The sequence below is a fragment of the Colossoma macropomum genome, unplaced genomic scaffold (assembly GCF_904425465.1).
Source record: "Colossoma macropomum unplaced genomic scaffold, Colossoma_macropomum, whole genome shotgun sequence".
Taxonomy (NCBI): domain Eukaryota; kingdom Metazoa; phylum Chordata; class Actinopteri; order Characiformes; family Serrasalmidae; genus Colossoma; species Colossoma macropomum.
The window spans coordinates 83,686-105,717 of record NW_023495392.1 but is presented as its reverse complement, the minus strand read 5'-3'; the positions used below and the strand labels follow the sequence as shown (position 1 = coordinate 105,717).

Below are 22,032 nucleotides of genomic sequence, written 5' to 3'. Positions count from 1 at the left end.
GGTTGTAATGGACTACTCCCTGCTGTCACTTGATCCTGCCTCCTTTAGTTACAGTTGCTATATGTCAAATTTTCAGCTCTGACTACCTGGCTTTAGTAGCACAAAGGAAAGAATAAAAGTACAAAGAGGTAAATTTGAAATATTTTATAAAAAAAAAACTGGCTTTACAAGATGTTCAGTGGAGACGTACATGTTAATTGGCCAGTCAAAATAAAAAGTGAATCCTGGAAACCATGTTTACATTAATCAAACCAGGAAAACTAACTGAGGCAAGTCAGTTTGACTCAACCACTAAAGGACCCTGTAATTCAGAGTATATTTAGTCAGGTGAAAGAAATTACACAGGACAAGACCATATTGGGTTTGGAACATTTTTACTGACCACATGATGTGACAGTATGCTTTTTCCCTGAAGAGAAAAGAGACTTGACAGGAGATTTCCAGTATGGGCATGATGCCGACTATAGAATGACACATGACTTCTTCAGAGCTCTGTTGTTATTGCTGTGTTTGACTAATGCAAAATGTTGTGAATTTCCTCTTCCTTTGTGGGTTTACTTGATTGTCCATGCCACATCAATTACAATAAATGACATTTATGTATTCCTCATCATTTACTTTTAAGCACAATTTGTAAATTAAAAAAAAATTGTAGCATAAAAAATGCTTACTTTTCAGGAAGTTCGTTTCATTTCCAGTTTCATTGCTATGTAATAATGTAGTGCAATATTATCAATAATCTCAAAAAATATTGTGCTGAATATTTTTAGATGTCATTTAGGCCTCACTGGAAAACTGCAGCATACAAAGTAAAGAATATGCTGCTTGAATGTCTTATCCCAGAAATCCCTATATAGATGCTAGCAGAAAGTTAGCATTATCGTAGGGGTGGTACTTGGGTTACTTATAAAATTAAGATTTCTGCATTAAACACTGCTATATATATATATATATATATATATATATATATATATATATATATATATGATATCTGGCTCTGACATGTTCATGAAATAAATCCCCCAATGTGGCATTAAAGATTTGTCGAGGATTTGTCAAGTCTTCTTTTTATTATAACATTGTTGAATCTTTGAAAGGCTCCACATACTATGCTGTTTTACAGTTAGACATATTTTTATTGTTTGGTGAATGCCGACAGTGACAGCCCTAATCCGTCTTTTTTGTGTGTGTGGACTGGTTTACAAGTGGTCTGATTATGCAGCGATTCCTCTCAGCATTTCTGTTGTAGTACTTATTTCCCCGTACCAAGCATGGCAAGAATATCTGGTCAGGCAAGGAATTCCCTGGCTTTGCTGCGCCAGGAAAAGTCAACTAAGGGAAATGTAAGGTTAACCCGCTTCTTATGAAGTGCCATTGGGTCATAAGTAGAACATAAAGTAAAAATGTAAAGGTCCACTGGCACATGTGTGTGAAATGGCATTAAAATCATTATTCATTATATTATAAAAAAAATAAAAACCGTAAGCAAATTGGTGAGCAGTTCTCTCACTGAAACCACTCCCAACAGGAATAATGTGGCACAGCTGTCAAATTTGAATAACGAGGTTCTACAGAAAAGAAAAGTCAGTCTGTGCAATTCCAGATAAGAGAAACAGTATTATGATGCAACTCGGAGATTGACCTGATAAAGTGCTTACTGTCCTGCATCCCTTTTTTCATTTCCGTGTGAGGGGAGATAATGCTCTTATGGTCACTGTGAGCTGTATTTCTTTGGTAAAACAAAATAGAGCACTCTGATTGGTCAATTTTGAGACCTCAAAAGTTGAATTTTTAGCTTTGAGTCAAGTGGGTTTGTGCTTAGGCATGCATAAAGGTAAACCTCATTTGTCATATCAATATTTGTTATTCAGTAATAACTTGTACAGTTTAGATTGAAAAATTGAAAACTGTGAGCTGATAGTTTATTCACAGTTCAAAGTATTTTGGGAACAAGAAGAAGTCAAAACAGTAAAATAGTAAATGCCAATAAACTCTTATTTTCTAGTTAGACTTCTTTCATGAAGTAAATTCAAATATCTACATTATCAGTGAGATTAATAATATTAATGTTAAAGTTCTCAGTGTTATACAGCTTTCTCAATTATTCTCAATTATCGTTATTTCTTCATGTTTACAGCTTCCTACAAAATTGTATGAAACATACAGAATGGCAGTATTATATCACAATCATTTCCTACATGTATCTGCGACAAAACTGGTTTCATATTATTGAAAACAGTGATTAAAAACCTTTGAATGCAAGTGTATTTAGTGTATTTGTTGAAAATATAATTTACTTAATAAAAATACAGTAATCTAGTTATAACTCAACAATCATACGTAGACAATAGTAATGATTTTACCACTTAACAGACCCTAAATTTGATAATGTAATGTTTCAGATAAATAATCGAGGAACTTTAGTAATGTTCTCTAACATTCCAGCAAAACACAAAAGTAAGGGTTTATATGGAACACCATTGGCTCCGTCTGTGTGAAATGAAGTAATCTAGTGATTCCCTTCGTCTGTGTTTTTACAGTAATAGTAACCACATGATTTCCTATGACTGCACTTCCTGTACAGTCAGTGGCGTAGAACCACCTTCTTCTCCTCCTGTTCCTGTCAGTAGTTTGGTAGATTTCTCAGGGAGACATGGGTTTAGAGTTTAGAGGAAGAGTGATGGAACAATATATATGTTGTACAATTTCCTGTGCTCTTCAGTTAGTGGATTATGTCATAATAGAGAAATTCATTTCTGGTTGTTTATTCAGAAAGGGCTTGGAAGATGGCACAAGACAATTCTTGGAAAGTCCTGAGTAAAAACTAAGCATTGAACCAGACAAAGAGTAAATTTCCATTTAAAATCCCCTGAAACTGTTACACATGCACTTGTGACAGTAGCAGTGGGGAAGTCCGGAACTTCCGGGGAACCAGGAAGTCCAGTTTAGTTTCATTCTGGCTTGTTTGTAGTCTCTCTCTCCCTCTCTCTCTCTCTCCCTCTCTCTCTCTCTCTCTCTCTCTCGTGCGCATGCGCGCGCTCTCTGGCTTGCTTGCTCTTTCACCCTCACTCACCCCACTCTCCCATATATGTCTGCTGCTACATCACTAATGCTGTGACTCAGCACTTGCAAGATTCATCAGGGCTAAAATCTGCATATGAAACACCATTATTTCTTTGAAATTTATGTGTCCTGTGATAACTGAAATCATTGAAATCACTGCACAGCAGCCATACACTATAGAAGACATTACTAAAAATAAAAAAATATATTTCCAAAAAAGTTGTGATGCTGCACAAAATATAAATAAAAACAGAATGCAATGATGTGCAAAATATTTAATCCCTATATTTAATTGAAAGTAGTACAAAGACAACACATCAGATGTTAAAACTGATCAGTTTTATGTTTGAATTTGATGACAGCAACACATTTCAAAATAGTTGGAACGGGGCATGTTTACCACTGTGTTACATCACCTCTTCTTTGAACAACACTGCAAATTTACAGCAGGTCGATTTAAATTATGAATAATATACATATTTACAAAGTAGGTCTATTTTGAAACAGAAGAGTGTGAAAGATAACCTTTGTAACTGCTAGTGACAAAGAAAAGTAGGAACTGCTTCAGTTACCTGAACACAAGTTCATGAATGGTGTGACAGCTGATCTTAGCTATATATTGAGTCAAAGAATTCCTGTAAATTTTTACCTTCCTTTCCATAATGTTATTACATTTAATGCAGAAAAAATATTACGTTGTATATATTGTGCTGTTCTGTTTCTTTGTATTGTATAATTACCATTTTGAGTGGTATATGTTTTAGATTGTGAAAATGCTGCCAATATGTAGCCCCAGTCTTCTTTCTTTAAAATGGTGGTTTCCAACCCAGTCCTCAGGGCAAAGCGGTCCACATTTTTCCTTTATTCCTGTGTGTTGCAAGGTGGGTTGGGGCAAAATTATGAACCGAGGGATCCTTGAGAACCAGGTTAGAAATAACTGCTTCAAACCATGGCCACAGGAACCACAGAAGTATGCAGGAATTTGACTTATCACTTTTCAAAGCACTGGACTACAGGCATAAAAGACAGAGAGTCATACTCAGCAGCAGAACCAAACAAAACCTCCATTTCAGCTGAGGGGTGGAACATTTCCCAAACAGTGAAACTTGCATTGTGTTCAGTGACAGGACTGCTGTGACCCACTAACCTGGTGTAAACACTTTGTGGTAGTGTATCCTCTTGTGCACTATGTGCAATTTACTTAATGTCAGTTTTGATATTTCTTATTGCTGTCTCACTCAACTAAGATTTGATGTTCTATAGAGATGTTAGCGAGCAAAGTTTCCTATATTTGTGGAACTAGAAACATATAGACAAGGGGAGTTGCTTCCAATTATACAAGATGAGATCTCTTTGAGAAAAGATCTAAAAACACGAAACTCTCATACATATAATTTACATAATTTATTAATTGATTTTTATTTTACACTCAGTCTTTGTAACCTATGTTGTAACCCAGGCACAAATCTAGCATTATTTGACAAGCCAATAAAGCACCTTTATTTGAATTGTCTCCTCCTCCTTTTAATATAAGGACTTTGGAAGAAGCCAATGAGCCTACAGGTACAAAACATACACTGACACTGTTTATAAATAGGTTTATTGGGACTTATCGCCATGACATGCTTTATGTAGTGCTGAGTTAATTTTTAGTTAGTCAGTCAGTAGATCAGTGTCTTTTGTCAGTTAGCTACAGTTCCACTAGCATACTTTGGATTTTGGATACTTTGGGGGTGTGGGTGTGTGTGTGTGTGTGTGTGTGCGTGCGTGTGTGTGTGTGTGTGTGTGTGTGTGTGTGTGTGTGTGTGTAAAGATTCATCAATTTTGCCTCACCACTTTTGGAGCCACACCTGCTTTAAACCAACAGAGCAGGAGTATTTCTCAGACTTAACAGCAGGATATTAACATGGTGGTCAAAGTGAAACTGTTTGCTGGCCCTGTGCATTTTGCTGCATCTTATGATGACCACAGGGTAGTTTCTGCTCTTACAAGCAGCGTCTGCTGAGACAGCGTAGGATTAAATTACGGTTAACAGCATGTTCTCTTAACAGCAGGTTAGGAGAATGTCCAGTTTATACTTTAAATTTCAGTTCTCTAAATAAAGCAGTGACATGCTGTGTCATTCGCTTCCCCTCAATAGCTGTTGCCTGAATCATCAGCTGCCTCATTCTCATGTTATGCAGTGTCATAAAACTACATAAATGGGATGCTTAGTCATGGCTGCTTCTTGTTACTTGATATAAGCATTTGGCATCCAGGCAGCCAAAATGAAACTACTCATCGGTTCAGTAAGTGTGGGGACAATCTAATTGGATTTTTTTTTTAATTTCCTGTGTATGTACTGGAGGATCGTGTAAATATGTACACAATAAAACAATTGCATTGACTGTATTCAGTGACACTGACCTAGTTCTTATTTCTTGGGTTTGAGGTCAAATTGTCCCTATGTAGGCCTACAATATTGCCATATTGTCCTTAAACATAGCATTTCACTCCAAACTATGAGAAGTGCTGACACACAGTACAACTAGCCTAGACAGGAACAAAGAGTGATCAGTGGACTTCAGTGAACAAATAAATGTTTAAAAACAGCTGTAGCATTATTGAGGTTTGACTCCAAACAACTTTGTGGGAAAAGCTCTTATGCTGCACCATGCTGCTACTGTAAACGATAAGACTTTCAGCCTTTTAAAACAATTTCAGTATTAGCAGCACTATGCACTTTGTTTGCATAAACGTTTAAATAATAATATAGGCGATACCTTATGTAAAAGTATGAAAACCATGTAAAATATGCACTAACATTAAAGGTGGCACCATGTGGCCGTCAGAGGTTCAAACGGTTCAAACATTAAAAATACAATAAAACTTAACACTAATGTTAATTCGGGTACAGACTCTTTTATCGTTTAATATTACTACTTCCCCCTGATAACTGGACTTAGGCTATCAAAATATCCTAATTATTCTTTTTAATGCTGGTAACATTTTCTGATAAGATCATTCAGAGTATCAAACTATCCTACCTGCGGTTTTAATACAAAGCTGATGTTGGCTTCTAATTCGCTAGCTTCTTGGTCGAATTTTCCCGTTACACCTTAAACGGTACAGTCATTATAATAACTGCTGCACCATTTAAACTGGAACAGGAAAATGCAAAGAAGAAGCTGGTGAAAAAGAAGCTGACTTCAGCCTCACAGTTTTAATGCTGGTAGGCTCTTTTGATCAAGGTGATTTAAGCTATCAAAATATCCTATCTGGAGTTTTATGTACGGAGCTACCTATAAATGTGCGCTTCGGTAGGACATTTCAAAAAGGTAGCACAATTCATCAGAACACATTCGCATAATAAGTTAATGGGTGGCAGTCACAAAGATGAATCATAAGTTTCCTTCTAACACTTTTAAAAAACAAAATGCTTGGTCCTCTTAGAAGGTGGGAAAAATCGCCGGAACACTGTCACTGGCTTCTGCCATGTTTACATTGACAAACAATCCCATGTTGCCTGCTGCACCTGCGCGCCTGCGACCTGGGGACAGTTGCTAACTTTGGGTAATGCTGGACACTATTTAATGTGTTTTTAAAAGCAAGGTAATCAAGTATGGTATTAATGATAGTTAAAATCTGAAACAGTAACCATTTCATCACTAGTGCTATATGAGCTTTTATATGAGGCAGTTTAGGTTTGTGTATTGTTTACAGCTCAGTTGTACTGTTTTACAAGAAGACTGTTTTGCACAAGAATATAGAACTAATATATAGGTAGTACAATCATTCTTTTTGAAAATAAAATTTGTTTCTCAGCTGAACAAGCATGTGTGTTATGTAATTAGATTTCTGCAAGGTTAAACCATTTTTTACAAATTATTTTACCACATAACTTAATTTACTACTTAATCAAATGGAAAATTGTAGACTACCAGCATATATAGAAGAGTGTTCAGACTGTTCAAAATTCAGCATGCTGTCATGTGCTTACTTAAGATGTATTAATGTAGGACACTACTTTTTATTTTTTATTTTTTTTTTTTTTTAGAAAAGGTGACGAACAAGATTATGTAATAGAATGAAACTGCCCAAAGTTATGGTACGTTTTATATTTTATTTTTTCCATTATGTTAAACTCAGCAAAAATAGAAATTGTGCATTAAAATTTGCAGAAAAATGCCATATTTAAGTTGTAAGTTATAAAAAAAACAGTAGAGGACATAGAGGATGAGTTAGATAATCAACAAAACAATTTGACTGGGGATGTTCAAACGTTTGCATACAACTGTATTAATGTATAATTCTAAGATAGGAGTTAGACTTTTTAGGCATCACTTCATACATACTGTGTTGGTCCTGTAAAATAGCAAGAAAACATGTTTATATTGCAAGGGTAAATTCTATGGATCAGAACTTAAGTGTCACATGTTAATGCATCACTAACTCTGTAGCCATAGCTGAGACTAGCTGAAGTTCTCTTTAGTTTTGCACTGGAGCTATGAGGCTAGTGTAGATAACTAGTAATGAAAGCTTATGTACACCATGTTAGTGTAGTGCTGGCACTGTGTGATGTACCGTTATCCAAAAATATTATATTTATAAGAAAGAAATAATATCACAGTGGTATCATCCTTCACAATAGTGTGTAATAATTTAATCCTGCAGTTTGCACAATGCTATAAGCTTCTATTACTTGCCAAATTTACCTTGTAGCTCCTGTGCAAAACTGAAGAAGCAAACTTCAGACATGAAACGTGTTGGCAAATGTGGCATAAAAAGATAGTTGGATACATGTGACTTTTGGCCAAACTATCACTTTAAACTTTGGATCATTGGCAGTTTTCTTTCTTTTAAAATTTCTGAAAGATTTAAGTGATGTGTCTAAAAGTGGTGTTAATTTGAACCCTTTGATTGTAAGATTTTTTTGGGTTAGTTGATATCTAAAGTACTGTAAATCCAAAAAAACAAAACAACAAAACAGTTACTCTTGGAGCCTGTTTACACCTTTCATTAACATGTGTTTTATGTTTGGATCGTATCTGGATGAACTTTGACCAGATTCCATTTACACTTTTCACTAAAAATGCATTTCCAGTGAGATATGATTGATTCCTGTGTAAAAACCATGTCAGCACGTACCGTTTCCATTTGACTTTTGTTTACTTTTCTCATCATTACGAGTGGATAAGCTTGCCTACTGGAAGCTTTCTTTGGAATTGAGTGGTTTGGGGCTCATTCCAGCCTTGCATATAATCTTTCATTTTCGTGCTTGGCAGACGCATTTCCGCTCACATGATTGTATACAGATAACAAAAATGCATTTGGTTTACGCTTGTGTTAAATGGTCAAGATCCATCTCTGACCACCTCCAAATGTTGGTTTAAGTAAGTATTTTTGAACCCTGGTCCAGGAGGCCCACTGTTCTTCACATTTTAGATTTTTTCCTGCTCCCTACATGCCTGATTGAAATCATCATCTCATTAACTAGTCCTTACTGAGTTCAAGTGGGTGTACAGAGCAAAGAAAACACTAAAACAGATGAGGAAAGGCAGACTGGGTTTTTTCACAACACAAGCCAAGCAACCACGTGACATGCAGTGAAACATTTATGTAGTGAATAAGGAGATATTGTAAATTACTGGTACATTTCTAGCCTGATGCAGAGGCCAGCATTAATACATAAATGCCAAAACTAAGGTTTTTCCTGGGTTTCACCCTCCCAGCACTAGTTTAGTAATTTTTTCTGATTCCACAAAACCAGACACTGTGGATTAGCTTTGGCCACTAGACCAGCTTAGTCACCCTGTCTGCAATGATTATGCCTGGGCTTTTTCCAACTGTACCTGTACACTACACATTTTGTCTGCAGCATCTAAGGATCTCTTATGGTTCGGAAACAGCTTTTCTGTATTATATCAAAACAAAACATAAATGTAGCTTCAAAAGATCTCATGCCTGTGCGTACAGACTGGCCTAATCAAGATCTGTTTCTGTTGTTGAGTGATGGAATTGTTGGGGGATCTCCAGCTCCAGTGTTTTTAAAAACAGATGTAAACAAGATAGTCTTGCAAAAGTTTGTAAAATTACGCTTTCTTTCAGTTATAGTGTTAGCAAAACAGCTCGGTTCTCTTATTTCAAAGCTAGCAAAGGAGACTGAGACTGCCAAAAAGATATTTGTAGCACCCACTAATTTGGTTCCTTTTAAATGCATTTTACACTGCAGTGTAATATATCCAATAAAAAGACAATTGGTTACATTTAAGGAATATAAAGGGTAAAAACATATTGCTTTGTTACATCTTGTATTAAATACCTGTAGTTCTACAGTTTTTTTTTCTCTGCATATTCTGTTAGCCCCCTTTTACTCTGACCTACTCTCCTGGTCAGGACCACCAGGCAGCAGGTAATTTTTGGGTGGTGGATCATTCTCAGCAGTGCAGTGACATTGGCGTTGTGGTGGTGTGTTAGTGTGTGTTGTGCTGCTATGAGTGGATCAGACACAGCAGTGCTGCTGGAGTTTTTAAACACTGTGTCCACTCACTGTCCACTCCATTAGACACACCTACCTTGTTGGTCCACCTTCTAGATGTAAAGTCAGAGACGAAAGCTTATCTGTTGCTGCACAGTTTGTTATTCAGTCATTCTCTAGTCCTTAATCAGTGGTCACACTGGCTGGATATTTTTGGTTGGTGGACTATTCTCAGTCCAGCAGAGACACTGAGGTGTTTAAAACTCCAGGAGCATGGCTATGTCTGATCCACTCGAACCAGTGCAACATACACCAAGACGTCATCACCATGTCAGTGTCCCTGCAGTGCTGAGAATAATCCAAAACCCAAATAATACCTGCTCTGTGGTGGTCCTGTGGGGGTCCTGACCACTGAAGAACAGGGTGAAAGGGGCCTAACAAAGTATGCTGAGAAACAGACGGCCTACAGTCTGTAATTGAAAATATAGAGACTACTATTCAGTGACAGAAAAAAAAAAGTTCCTAGAGGAATCCCAGGAATGAGCACATCTTGCCCTATAGGGGGCTTCTTCCTACAATGCAGCGTGTGTGTGTGTGTGTGTGTGTGTGTGTGTATGTGTGTGTATGCACACGCACACACACAAACATTTCATAGAACTAATAGTTGTTGTTCTCAATAACTATTAATGCTGACCGCCGATATAGGTTCGTGTCAGTGTTTACTACTGATTGATGAACTGACATGTGAACTGACTGGGGGGCTTTCCAAACAAGCGTCGTATCTGGGAAACAGCACTATGAAATTACGTTGAGTCACAGGTCTTGTTTCAGTTTTACTTCTTCGGGACTATAAAGACTATGCAGCGCAGGCTTCCCTTTCAGTTTAGAGGAAACGGTTATTTGGGGAACGAACATGATGCTGGACTATACAGTTTTCTTAAGCCTGCTAACACTGGGTATGTAGGCCGTATGGGTGGCTCTAAATCACTGTAGAACGGATATACAGAGAAATGGTACTTGAAGTAAGTTTGGTAAAGAGTTGTACGGTGTTAACCGGCGCTCTAATGGTTCTGTGTTTCACAGCTGGCTGTGCGGCTTTGGTGACTGAAGAAAATGTACTAACGGATTTGGGTCAGTCTGCGTCTTTCTCCTGCTCGCTGCCAAACGCTGCTGGAGTAAAGCAGGTCACCTGGCAGCGGCTCGGACACGACGACTCCGTCCAAACCATGGTCACCTTCAGCGAGAACTTCAAACAACAAGTGACCGATTCGTACCTGGACAAAGTGGAGGTCACGGAGGCGACGCTGAGCGCCACAACTATCGTGATAAAGAACATAACGTTCGCGGACGAAGGCTGCTACATCTGTACTTTTAACGTGTATCCGTCCGGAACCGAGCGGAGAAAGACATGCCTCACTGTTCAAGGTAAGGCTGTTCGGGGTGTTTTTCCGCTATGTGTGAAATGACACTCGAAAATGCTGAGCCTAAAACGGCTTTCCTAAAGTTAAAGTCTCATTTTCTCACCAAAAATCTACGTAGAAATAATGTCCGAAGAGATATTTCAGCGTGTTTTATACTGTACCTTTTTTATACTGTACCTATTGGATAGGGATCATCGACGAGCCTAACAGGCTGTATAAAATAACTCAAGCCGTAATGTTGAGGACATTAGACTGTTGCAATAAGTAATTTCTGTTCAGTTCGGTGGCGTTAAATATGATGCTTGTGCACTTTTTGCATATCTATATACTACTACTACTACTACTACTACTACTACTACTACTAATAATAATAATAATAATAATAAACATGAGCAAAAAAGTTTATGTAACCTCAATGGTCAGTGCCTTTAATGTATACTGTCTTGCACGTCAGAAAACGACAGGAAATCAGGAAAAAAAAAAATCACTGGATACTTTCACTGCCCCTGCAGTTGACTGTACAGTCGGATTAAAACTGCAGCTACTCCAGTTAGAAGTAGAGCTGGGCAATATGACAATATCATTAACGCAAAACATTAAATCACGGTATGTTACAATATGGTCTTCTGAGCATATTGTGCAGATCATCAGTACTTAAATAACACTGAACAACTATGATTCACTAGAACATTTCTGAAATACCGTGATGTTATATTTTTGCCATATCGCCCACCACCTGTTGCAATGTCTTAGGATAGAGAACAGTTTACGTCAAGACACATAATAATGCAAGACTAGTTCAGATCCAGGTGACTAATTACTGAAATCTGGGGAGAAACACCAGCAGTCATGCGCTTGTCACTAATTAACTCATAGTTTCAGTCCTAAAGAGGAACAAGGGATATTTGTTAGAATTTTCTTTTATGGTAACTAAAAGGAACTCATCTCTGTTAGCAGACACATATGCAGAAGGCAAAAATAAATGTGTGCAGTATATGTTAATGAATACTGTTACTGTCTTTTTACAGGTCTATCAGATTTCACAACATCAAAGTTTTTAGATGAGACTACTGAAAAGGAAGTTGTCGTCTCATGCTCAGCCACGGGTAAACCTGCTCCAGAGGTCAACTGGAGGTATAGAGAGAAGGACATAGAGTCAGGAGAAAAAGTCACAGTAATCAATGTTGACGGGACGATCACAACTACAAAAAACCTCACACTGCCACAGTCACAGTTACATGAAAAAAATGTAGAATGTGTTGCTCAAAGTGGGAAAATGTCAAGAAGTGAACATATCAATCTGACTGATGACCAGCGACAGGATGCTACAGGTACAAGCCCATATCACCCATCAAAATGCTCCCTTATATACATACAGTTTTGGCAACAAAATTGCAAAACACACCTTTTACACACATTTACTTTTTTACTGTGGAAAACTATTTCATATAATCTCAACACTTGAAAACTTTCCTATTTAAATTATAAACACGTAAAAGTTTAACTTTTTTCATTTATTTTTCAGAGAACAATGCGGCACCCAGACGTTACCCCGCCTTTTTCGTTGTGATCATCTGTATAATTGGTGCCATTTCTATTGCCATTGTTTTACACAGAAGGAAAGTAAAAGGTAAGTAGTATGACTTTACTCGTTTGTTACATCTTTGGAAGCTTTCTCGTTGTTTTTGATTGCTTGTCTTTTTAGCCAGTCTAATAAAAGATTTTCAATTAGCATATCTGCCACATTGAGAACACTATTCTCTTGGCAAAGTGTGGTGGTGATACACCCTTAAAAAGTGGTTCTTCCAGGGTTTACCAAGGCAATGTGTCGTACAGAAGGACATTTTTGTTATATTTATATTGTTTATATATTTTTTTTTTTTGTTTTTTTTTTACTTTAAGGCCATTCTCCTAAGGATATCCTGTATCTAATTATCATCTATAATATGCTCCCAGATCAGGCATAGTTAGGCAGCAAAATGACACATTTCCCTTGTAGGACCCATAAAAGTACATAACATAATGTAACATAACCATGGTAATATATAGAACTATGACAACTAAAAGAGCCATTTGACAGCAAATGGTTTATTACACGCTTTAATGGTTCTTCTCTATGGTGGAAAACCTGTTGGATATGGTTCTTTAAACAACATTAAAAATGGTTCTATATTTAGCACCAAAAAGTGCTAGTCATAGACCCTTTTTTGGTACTAAACAGAACTCTTTTTGCTAAGAGTGTAGCATTATGGACTTGCTTTTAGCAGCAGATACTAGCAGTTTTGTCAGTATATGTAGGAAGCCAATGATCCCTCTGCCAGAACACTCACAGTGAGAAACAAGGCATACTGATGGCAAGTTAATGCCAAAAAAAGACCCACCATTGGTAATCCTATGGCAATTCAGGGTATCTTTAGGAGATTGGCCTTAGAGTAAAAAAAACACTCTAGTGCTAAATATAACAAAAATGTCCTTCTGTACAGCGTCTGTGCTAGGACAGAATGCCATCTGAGCAATGATTTGATCTTCCTCCATTTGGGGACATGTTAAGTTAGATTCACAAAGTAAATGCTAAATGAGTATTTCTGTATCTCGTATGTATATCTAGGCAAGAAGGTGTTTACATGTTTACAAATCAGGATCTTAATTTTGTCCTACACAAGATGTATTTCTAACTGTTATTAGATGACTTGTGCGAGACAAAATGATGGTGATACAAAAAAAAGCATTCTAAAGGACATTTTCTTTATTTTTGCAGAATGTGGAAAAGGGAGCATTGAAGAAAAGGTCTAACACCATTGGAAGATCTGCATTCTGCATTCACTCTGCACTTTAACATCTTAGGATTTTTCAAATACAGTTCTCATAAGCTAGTAACAATGCACTTAAACACATTCTGAATGTTAACATGGTTTTAATATACAAAAAGTGTTTTTATTTATTTATTGCCATTTGATTTTTTTTCAGTATTTATAAACTTAAATTTTTGCTGTCACTCATACTCACTCATAATATGACAAATGATCATTCCAGAATTCTACTGTATATTCAGCATTTCTACTTCCATACTACTGAATGTTTTGCATGCATGTTAATGTTTTTACATTAATCCACAATGTTCCACATCCCACATGCCACTGAATGTGAATGTTTTCAGTTGTTGTTGTTATGTTTGTGCACTGATTTGTCTATTGATTGTGTCCTTATTGATTATTGATTATGCCCCTTATTCTTCTGGGCACTGTAGCACTGTATAGGAACCATAGGAACCTATAAAGAGCATGTATCTGTCTATTTATTTTTTTATTAAATATATTATTGAACTTCCTCACTGTGAAGTACGGTGGTGGATCTGGATTTTGTAATGTGGCTGTAACAGTCCAATTTATTCAAGGTTTAAGCTTAATCTCAGTCTGGGAAACTGACTCTATGTACTCTAGTTACTCTAGTTTATTTCACTTGTAATTCCATAGCAGTTTCCTGCTTTTAATAAATTCATTTGCGTCAACTTGACACAAATTGCATCTGTTGCCTAGTGTAGAGATTTAGGATTCTAATTTTAGGATTCTAAGTTTAAAATACTTTAGGCGGAGCTGCCACTCTTGCCTCAGCCACCTGTAGAGCGCTCCTACCCCTTATCATGGAAGCATGAACAAAGTGGGGGAGGAGCACAGATGTTTTATAGAAGCCCTCCAAGCTGAGAGAGGTATTAAGGCTTGAGAACTGAGAAAATGTGAGACACTGTTTAAAGTGTATTGAGTAGGCCTGGCCAGGCTTTATTTCAGCATACATTGTTTTGGTTTTGTGTCAACCTATGTGTTATTAAAGCACAGTCTGGTTATGCTTGTGTGTGTGTGTGTGTGATATGTTGTGTTCACATTTGCTTTCCTGGCCAGTGTGACTTAGCCCCTTTCTGGAGGGGTACAGTTTACTCTATACTGTGCAAAATTATTAGGCAGCCAAAAAAAAACTATTTATCTTGGCAGTAAGTGTGTTTATGCCAGCAAAAGCACTATGAAACATTAGAATACAAATAAATATAAATACAGCAAAAAGTAAAAAGAAAAAATTTAAAGGATTGATTAACAAAACTAGGTGCTGGATATATACGGTCATATTGAAAAGTTTGGGCACACCAGGTCATAAGTACATATAGAGAACTCACATCTGCAGATTTTAATGCACAATTACTGTTTACGTGCTAAGTTTAACCAAATTTAAACAAAACATATTGTCTGTGCAAAAGGTGTTTTATATTTGTATTTTTGTATTAAAACTCAAAATACAGTAAACTCAACAACTGGATCAAACTATTTTTAAAATTAACCGTTTTTCTGCAACTTCTAATGCACAGTTAATTTATATTTCATTAACTTAAAAATGAGTTTACTGAATAATTGTAAAATTTCATCTGGATCAATGCATTCCTAAGGTTTATTCCCCTGGGAACTTTTTGGTTCAGTTTCTCAATTTTTTGTAATTGCATAATAGCAATTTGTGCTTTTATCTTGTGTTGAATAATGAAAGTTCTTAAAACATATGATTATGGTGAGTGTGCAGACAGCAGAAACAGTGAAGATGTAGTTACACAAGGCAAAGGGCCTCCTTTAGCATATTAGCCCAAATATTTATTAAGATTTCCACCTTAAAGCCAAGTCATTGTTGAACATCTTTTTGGCTTTATGATAAAAAATCTTAATACAATCATAGAATAGTGACTGGTACTTAGAATTTGGCAACATTTTTAGCCATCTTGCTAGAGTTGAGTTTGTATGGGAGTTTACATCCACACATAATTATATATTTCAATAATCATTTGCAGTTACCAAATAAATTGTTAATTGTACCAATTAATTATTTGTATGCTGTTGCTCCTAGACATTATCATTCTGTAAATGCTTAACTCATGTACAAATATTGTTTAATTTTACAGTAAAAGCACATTGTTTCTAAAGGGACTTCTTCTGTATATGGCTATGTAATGCAGAGTCACTATTGCAAACAATTTGTTGCCCTCTAGTGGTAGGTTCTTGCCTGGCTTAAACTATGGGTGTAAGTTTCTCTAGATCATTTCCCCTGCATTACCTAACAGGTATCTGTGAAGCCTCCTAAAATATAAGGTTTACACAAAGGGACAGACAGACCAAGAAAAATGAATACAACATTGAGCTGTATAGCCTTGGATATGTGCAGGGGCGTTTTGTTCATTAGGGGTGGAAAAAAAAAACAAACAAATGTATTGGAAATAATTACTATTATTCTTCTAAATACATAACGTTTGTGTGATGTGTGTCTGTAAAACTGGCTGAAGGGTCGAAAAAAATTCTAAGAGCTAGAAGCTGTCGCCATGGTGAGCTAGAAAGTTAAGTAGATAGCCTGTAAATAATAAGAAAAAAAATGTTATTTAACTTGTTCTAAAAACAAAATATATTTTGGGGCTGTTCAGCACTTTAAGTGAACAATGGAATAGGTTTATACAATCAAAGTTAAGGCTAGATTAGAAATTTTCACTCACTGGCCACCTGAACACCTGTACACCTCCTCAGTCACGCCATTATCAAATCAGCCAAATCTTGGTTGATCCTGATCAAATCTTAATCAGGATCAAGAGCTTCAGATAGGGTTGCCAATGTCCAGTTTTGGATCAGACAGTGTGGTTGTTGTTCTATCATTTGGAGTTATGAGATTATGAACTTAAGAACGGTTGTTCTGTAATAGTTTCTTAACTGAAGCTGTCATGGTGACTAAACAGATCAGTTTTCAGAGTTAAGAAATTCCAGTAATACAGCCCCAGATATTAAAATAAAATTGAACAGCTGAAAGTTGAAAAAACAACTTCACCAGGTTTGATGAATATTGATTTCTGCAGTGACATCAGAAATTAAAACAAACCCATCAGAGAGAATGTAACATTAGCTGTGGCCAAAACAACCACTGGTACATTCTTAAAAAAATGGTAAACTTTAAAACATCAAAAGGTCTTAAAGACCACAGAAAACAACTGTGGTGGATGATAGAACAATGCTTTTCCTGGTAAAGAGAAACCCCTCCACAACAGTTGGCCAGATCAAGAAAACCCTCCAGTGTATTCTGTGCCAAAGTTAGCAATCAATAGAAGCCTTACAGAGTGAATGCAGAAGGTTTACCACAATATGTAAACCACCGGTAAGTATTAAAAGCTTGAAGAGCAGATTAGACTTTGCCAAAGATCATCTAAACAAAGTACAGATCTTTTGGGCAGATGAGACGAAGATGTATGAGGACAAGAGTATGGAGAGGTGAAGGAACAGCTCCAGTCTTATCTGTCAAGCACGGTAGTGGGTAGTATTATGGCATGGGCATATATGGCTTTCAGTGGAACTGATTCCTTTTTATTCCCTAGAAAAGCAGCAAGATCATGGAACAACATGTAGGAGTCATGAGGAGGACAGGAGCAAGAGGAATGGAGTGAAAGAGACGTAACTGTGTAAACTACAAATGTTGGGGATGATGAAGTGCAGACATTAGAGGACTTTTCATGTGTTCAAAAATCCAACTTAAATTTGTTGACCTTTTATTTGTAACCTGTACAAAGAATTAAGAAAATGATATATACAGCATATATATTCTATATCTTCTACCTAAGATGCATTACTAAAAATGTGAGTTAGAAGAACTTTTAACTAAACTAAGAAGTTTGAGTTAACTCCTAGTGTTCAAAAAATGCAGTACAATAATTTGAAATATAATTTTGAGTTGAGTAGTCTTTTCATTTTTTACAGTGTGAACTTGCTTTGGTCAGACAATCCACAGGTTATGTCTGCTTTTTCCCCTCTGTCTGCTCTTAGTATCTTAAGCCTCTCAGCCCCTGGCAGAATATCTAGCTGCTTAAGGTCCTCTGCCAGAGGTCATTGGTGCAGCCCTGCCGGAGTCTATGCTGACCCCTAGGACAGCTCAAGCCTGGTCCTTCAGCTAATCCAGGCTCCATCCTTGGCCCTCGCAAATATGATATGTCTTGATGAAGTTTTGAATACGTGCACTTCAGCCTCAACTCCTGGTTCCAATCCAGGACTCCCCATCACTTTTGCCTGTTCCATGGCTGTTGCATCCTTTGAGGTATCTGCTGTCAAATCCACATCCAGTACAGTCCAGCTAAGCAAGCTCCTTCCCTCTAGTGACTTGGATCTATAAGTGGCGCTCTAGCCTCAGTGCTCGACACAGTCATAATTTCTGTTTTACTCCCTGACCATGTCTGGACCCCCGTTTTAGCCCCTGAACCGCACTACAATTCACACACTAAATCCCCACTTCTGTTAGGGGAGGATTTAGGTCCACATAAGAAACTCAATTAAATTTTTAATTAAGGATCTGTTACTGCCCTCAGCATTGGGCATGGCCCTCTCTCTTCCTCTGTCACTGTGTTCTCTAAATATTAAAGTTTTTGGTCCTGTCCTTGGATTTGCCATTCAAAGTAGTTCAACTCTCACCTTCTATCTCACATTACTCTCCTATGTATGCTTGTCCCAGTCTTTGTAGTTATTCGTAATCTTCAGCAAACGTCTTTTATCAAAATTTAAAGACAAAGACAACCTGAATGAACACAAAACACAATTTTTGAAAGATCATTTCATATTGAAGGAAAAGACTGGTCCTGTTGAAAGAACTAATTGCCTCCTTAGTTACAGAACTAACCACATTTAGTTGATAATAAGGATTAATTAAACTAGACACCCAAGCTTCATTACTGCCAGCTCTACTGAATGTAAACATCACTTTGATAGAACCCTTCCAGTAATGTGAAGTAGGCTAAAAGATCTTAACAAGCAGCACACAAGCTGTGATAAAATAAAGCAAAAAGAGATAAGAAAGAAAGTTTTTGAAATATATCAGTCTGAAAAGAGTTACAATACCATTTCGAATGGATTCCAGCAAACCACAGTAAGAGTCATTAGCTCCAAATGAAAAAAAAAAAAACTTGGAACAGTAGTGAATCTTCTTACAAGTGGCTGGCCTACCGAAATTCCTCTAAAAACACAGCAATGACTCATCCAGGAAGTCAGAACCAGAGAACATCTAAAGAGCTGCAGGCCTCGTTCGCCTGAAATAAGGTCAGCTTTCATGAATTAATATTTAAAAAAAGACTGGGCAAAATGGAATCTATGGGAGAGTTGCAAGGCAAAAAACACTGCTAACCAAGAGAAATACATGCTCATCTCACATTTGCCAAAAAACACCTTAATGACACACAAGCCTTTTGGAATAATGTTCTGTGAACTGAGTCTAAAGTGGAACAATTTGGAAGACAGGGATTTGATCACATCAGCATTCCACAATAAGCACACCATACAAACAGTCAAACTTGGTGGTGGTAGTGTGATGGTGTGGGAATGCTTTGCTGCTTTAGGGGCTGGGTGACTTGCCATAATTGATGGAGCCATGAATTGTTATCAGTCCATGATCTGAAGCTCAAGAGCAACTGAGCAAGCGAGGCTTGCATGTATGCAGCTAGACAACAATCCGAAACACCAAAGCAAGTCCATCTCTGTATGGTTTAAAAGAAACAAAATTAAGATTTTGGACTGGCCTCCCTTGAACCCCATTGAAATGCTGTGTGGCAAGACCTTAAACGGGCAGCTCATGCTCAAAAGCCCTTCAATGTGGCTGAAATAAAGCAATTCTGCAAAGAAGAGCGGGCCAAAATTCCTCCATAGTGATGTGTTATAAGAGGTTATAAGAAACATTTGGTTGCAGTTGTTGCTGTTAAAAGGTAGCACAACCCGTTATTAAGTTTAAGGGGCAATTATTTTTTCCACATGGGCAATGTAGGTGCTACAAACCTTTTTTTTTCAATAAATGATCACTTAAAAAAAAGGGTTTTGTGTTTCCTCATTTTCTCATATTTTACATTTAGTATGAGGATCTTAAACCATTTAGTGTGGCAAATATGCAAAAATGGAGGAAACAGGGCCAACACTTCATGTATTCTGTTTACTATCCATGTACTCTTTTTAGCCCCCTTTCTTCTTCTCCCATCTCTGTTGCAGAAGTAAATCCTGTTCTTCTGGTCTTCATCGCAACTCCTGACCTCATTGTTCCAGTGGATTTTTTCTGTTTCTTTTACCCTAGTTGACACTGGTCCAGCAGCCTCCGTCAACTGTGCACCTGACCCCTCCTGTCACCTTTGTCATGGCTCCTGGTTTCCCCATAGTAGTACGTTCCCACGTAGTATTTTTTGCTACTGAAGCCACACCTTAAGGAGGGGGTGGTACTGGTCCGGAAATATCACAATCCACCCCTTTGTCCATACTCCTGCCAAAGTCTGTGCATACCAAAGTCTATGAGTTCTTTTTATGTGTGTATGTGTTCTAGTAAGTGATTAATTCTGTGTGTCTTAAAATGTCTCAAAAAAGAAATCCAATGAACCATTCAAAGATGTGTCAGGTCTTTTAGATTTTTAGCCTACATTAAACTGAACACCATTCATTTGAGTGTGTATAATAAAAAATGGCCTTTAATTAAAATGTGCCTTAAGTCATTTATGATGCAAGGTCTAAAATATCTGAGATGAAAATTTGCTTCAATAACAAGACTCTTGGTAAAACCATGTCTGTAGCCAGGGGCATCACTAGAGTTTTATAGATAAGGGGGCTAAGTCTTAACTAGGGGGATGTGCTCACCAAGAAGAATTTTTTAATGGTCCTAAAATGTCTGTTTGACATTAATATTTAGTGCAGCAATAGGCATAAAATTGAAAATTGAAAAAATACACACACACACACTTATATATGTATATATATGACCATTTCATCTAGTTGCCATACAGAAGATCTGTCTCTTCGTATATAGTTTGTATTAAGCACAGATGTAATGATGTAATATGCTTTAAACAATATATCCATCCACATACAACAGGCCTAAAACTGGCCTAGCAAAGCCCTTGTCTGTAGCAGGTTAAAGATAAATCTAAGTTAAACCTCAGACACAGTGACATCTAGTGACAAATGTGCGATTTTTAAGACACTACGTTTGTGTTCAGGACAAAGCAACTTTAAGAATCCATGTGACTCCTTCAGGTTTAAACATGTGTTTAAGCCTAAACTGCAACTGAGATAAAGAAAGTGTATTTCACTGACCACACATCTGACTCAGTATCATTTAGTCTTCCCCTCTCATGCTTTCTGTATTTTGTTCTTATGCCATTTTTGTTGTGCTGTGTTTTCTTACTTCTTTTTACTGGCATTGGTTAGATAATTGAGATTAACCCATTTCCTTACAAGATGGTTGATAAAAAATCCAGGACGGCAGAGACAAACAAGGAAACAATCACTCTGAAGCAACAGGTTTATAAAATGTTCTACAAGAGAATTAATCTTTGTATGAATCCCTGATTGCTGGAATACCCAAATCAGAAGCTGATGATGGTAAAAAAAATTGGTTCCTGAACTTTTCAAGAAATATTACACACAGGTGTGTGGAAAGTTACAGCATATTATCAAATTCATGTCATGTATCATATCATCACCAAGACAACATGCTTGATGTGCATTACTCAACCTCAATCTTTTTGTAAATTTCCGTCACATGATTTGCTTGTTACATTACAACAAAGACTTTCTGCTGACAAAGCTTTTTCAAGTAGACTTGATATAGTTTGTCAAGTTACTTATTTGTTTATAGACGTTTTTTCATCTTGTCCCTCTGGGTATGACATATGATAACAAACATCTGTATATTACAGACTGAGTAAATGACATGCAGGGATTCCACAGGTTTTTCCATCTTTTACATCAAATAGAAGGCCTTGGATCCATGCTGCCTACTTCCTACTATTCTTTCTTCTGTCAAAACCAAAAATATTCTGAACATGAATTACAGCTTTCCAAGAAATATTAGGTCTGCTTGAAGTCAAAAGGAAAGGCCTACACTTTAATATGAACATCCATATATTGGTGTTTTCATCTGTTTGTCCATTTATGTTTCACAGTGTATACCACATTCTTTACAACCTCTACTGACCACATGAATTTCCAGCCAACTGATTTTTGATACTGCTCATAAGTAATCATCCATTATATTTCAAGTAGCAAGGAGCAAAAGCACAAGGCATGAATG

At 36.9% G+C, this 22,032-nt stretch overlaps 1 protein-coding gene across 1 annotated transcript; it reads left to right on the top strand.

Moving 5' to 3' along the window:
* Window positions 1-10,123: 10,123 nt before the first annotated feature.
* Window positions 10,124-14,982, top strand: LOC118802025 (OX-2 membrane glycoprotein). The gene is made up of 5 exons (XM_036562474.1): window positions 10,124-10,476; window positions 10,604-10,945; window positions 11,970-12,272; window positions 12,467-12,571; window positions 13,700-14,982. The coding sequence occupies exons 1-5, from the start codon at window positions 10,434-10,436 to the stop codon at window positions 13,732-13,734; spliced, it is 828 nt and encodes a 275-aa protein (XP_036418367.1). The 5' UTR covers window positions 10,124-10,433; the 3' UTR covers window positions 13,735-14,982.
* The last annotated feature ends 7,050 nt before the right edge of the window (window positions 14,983-22,032 follow it).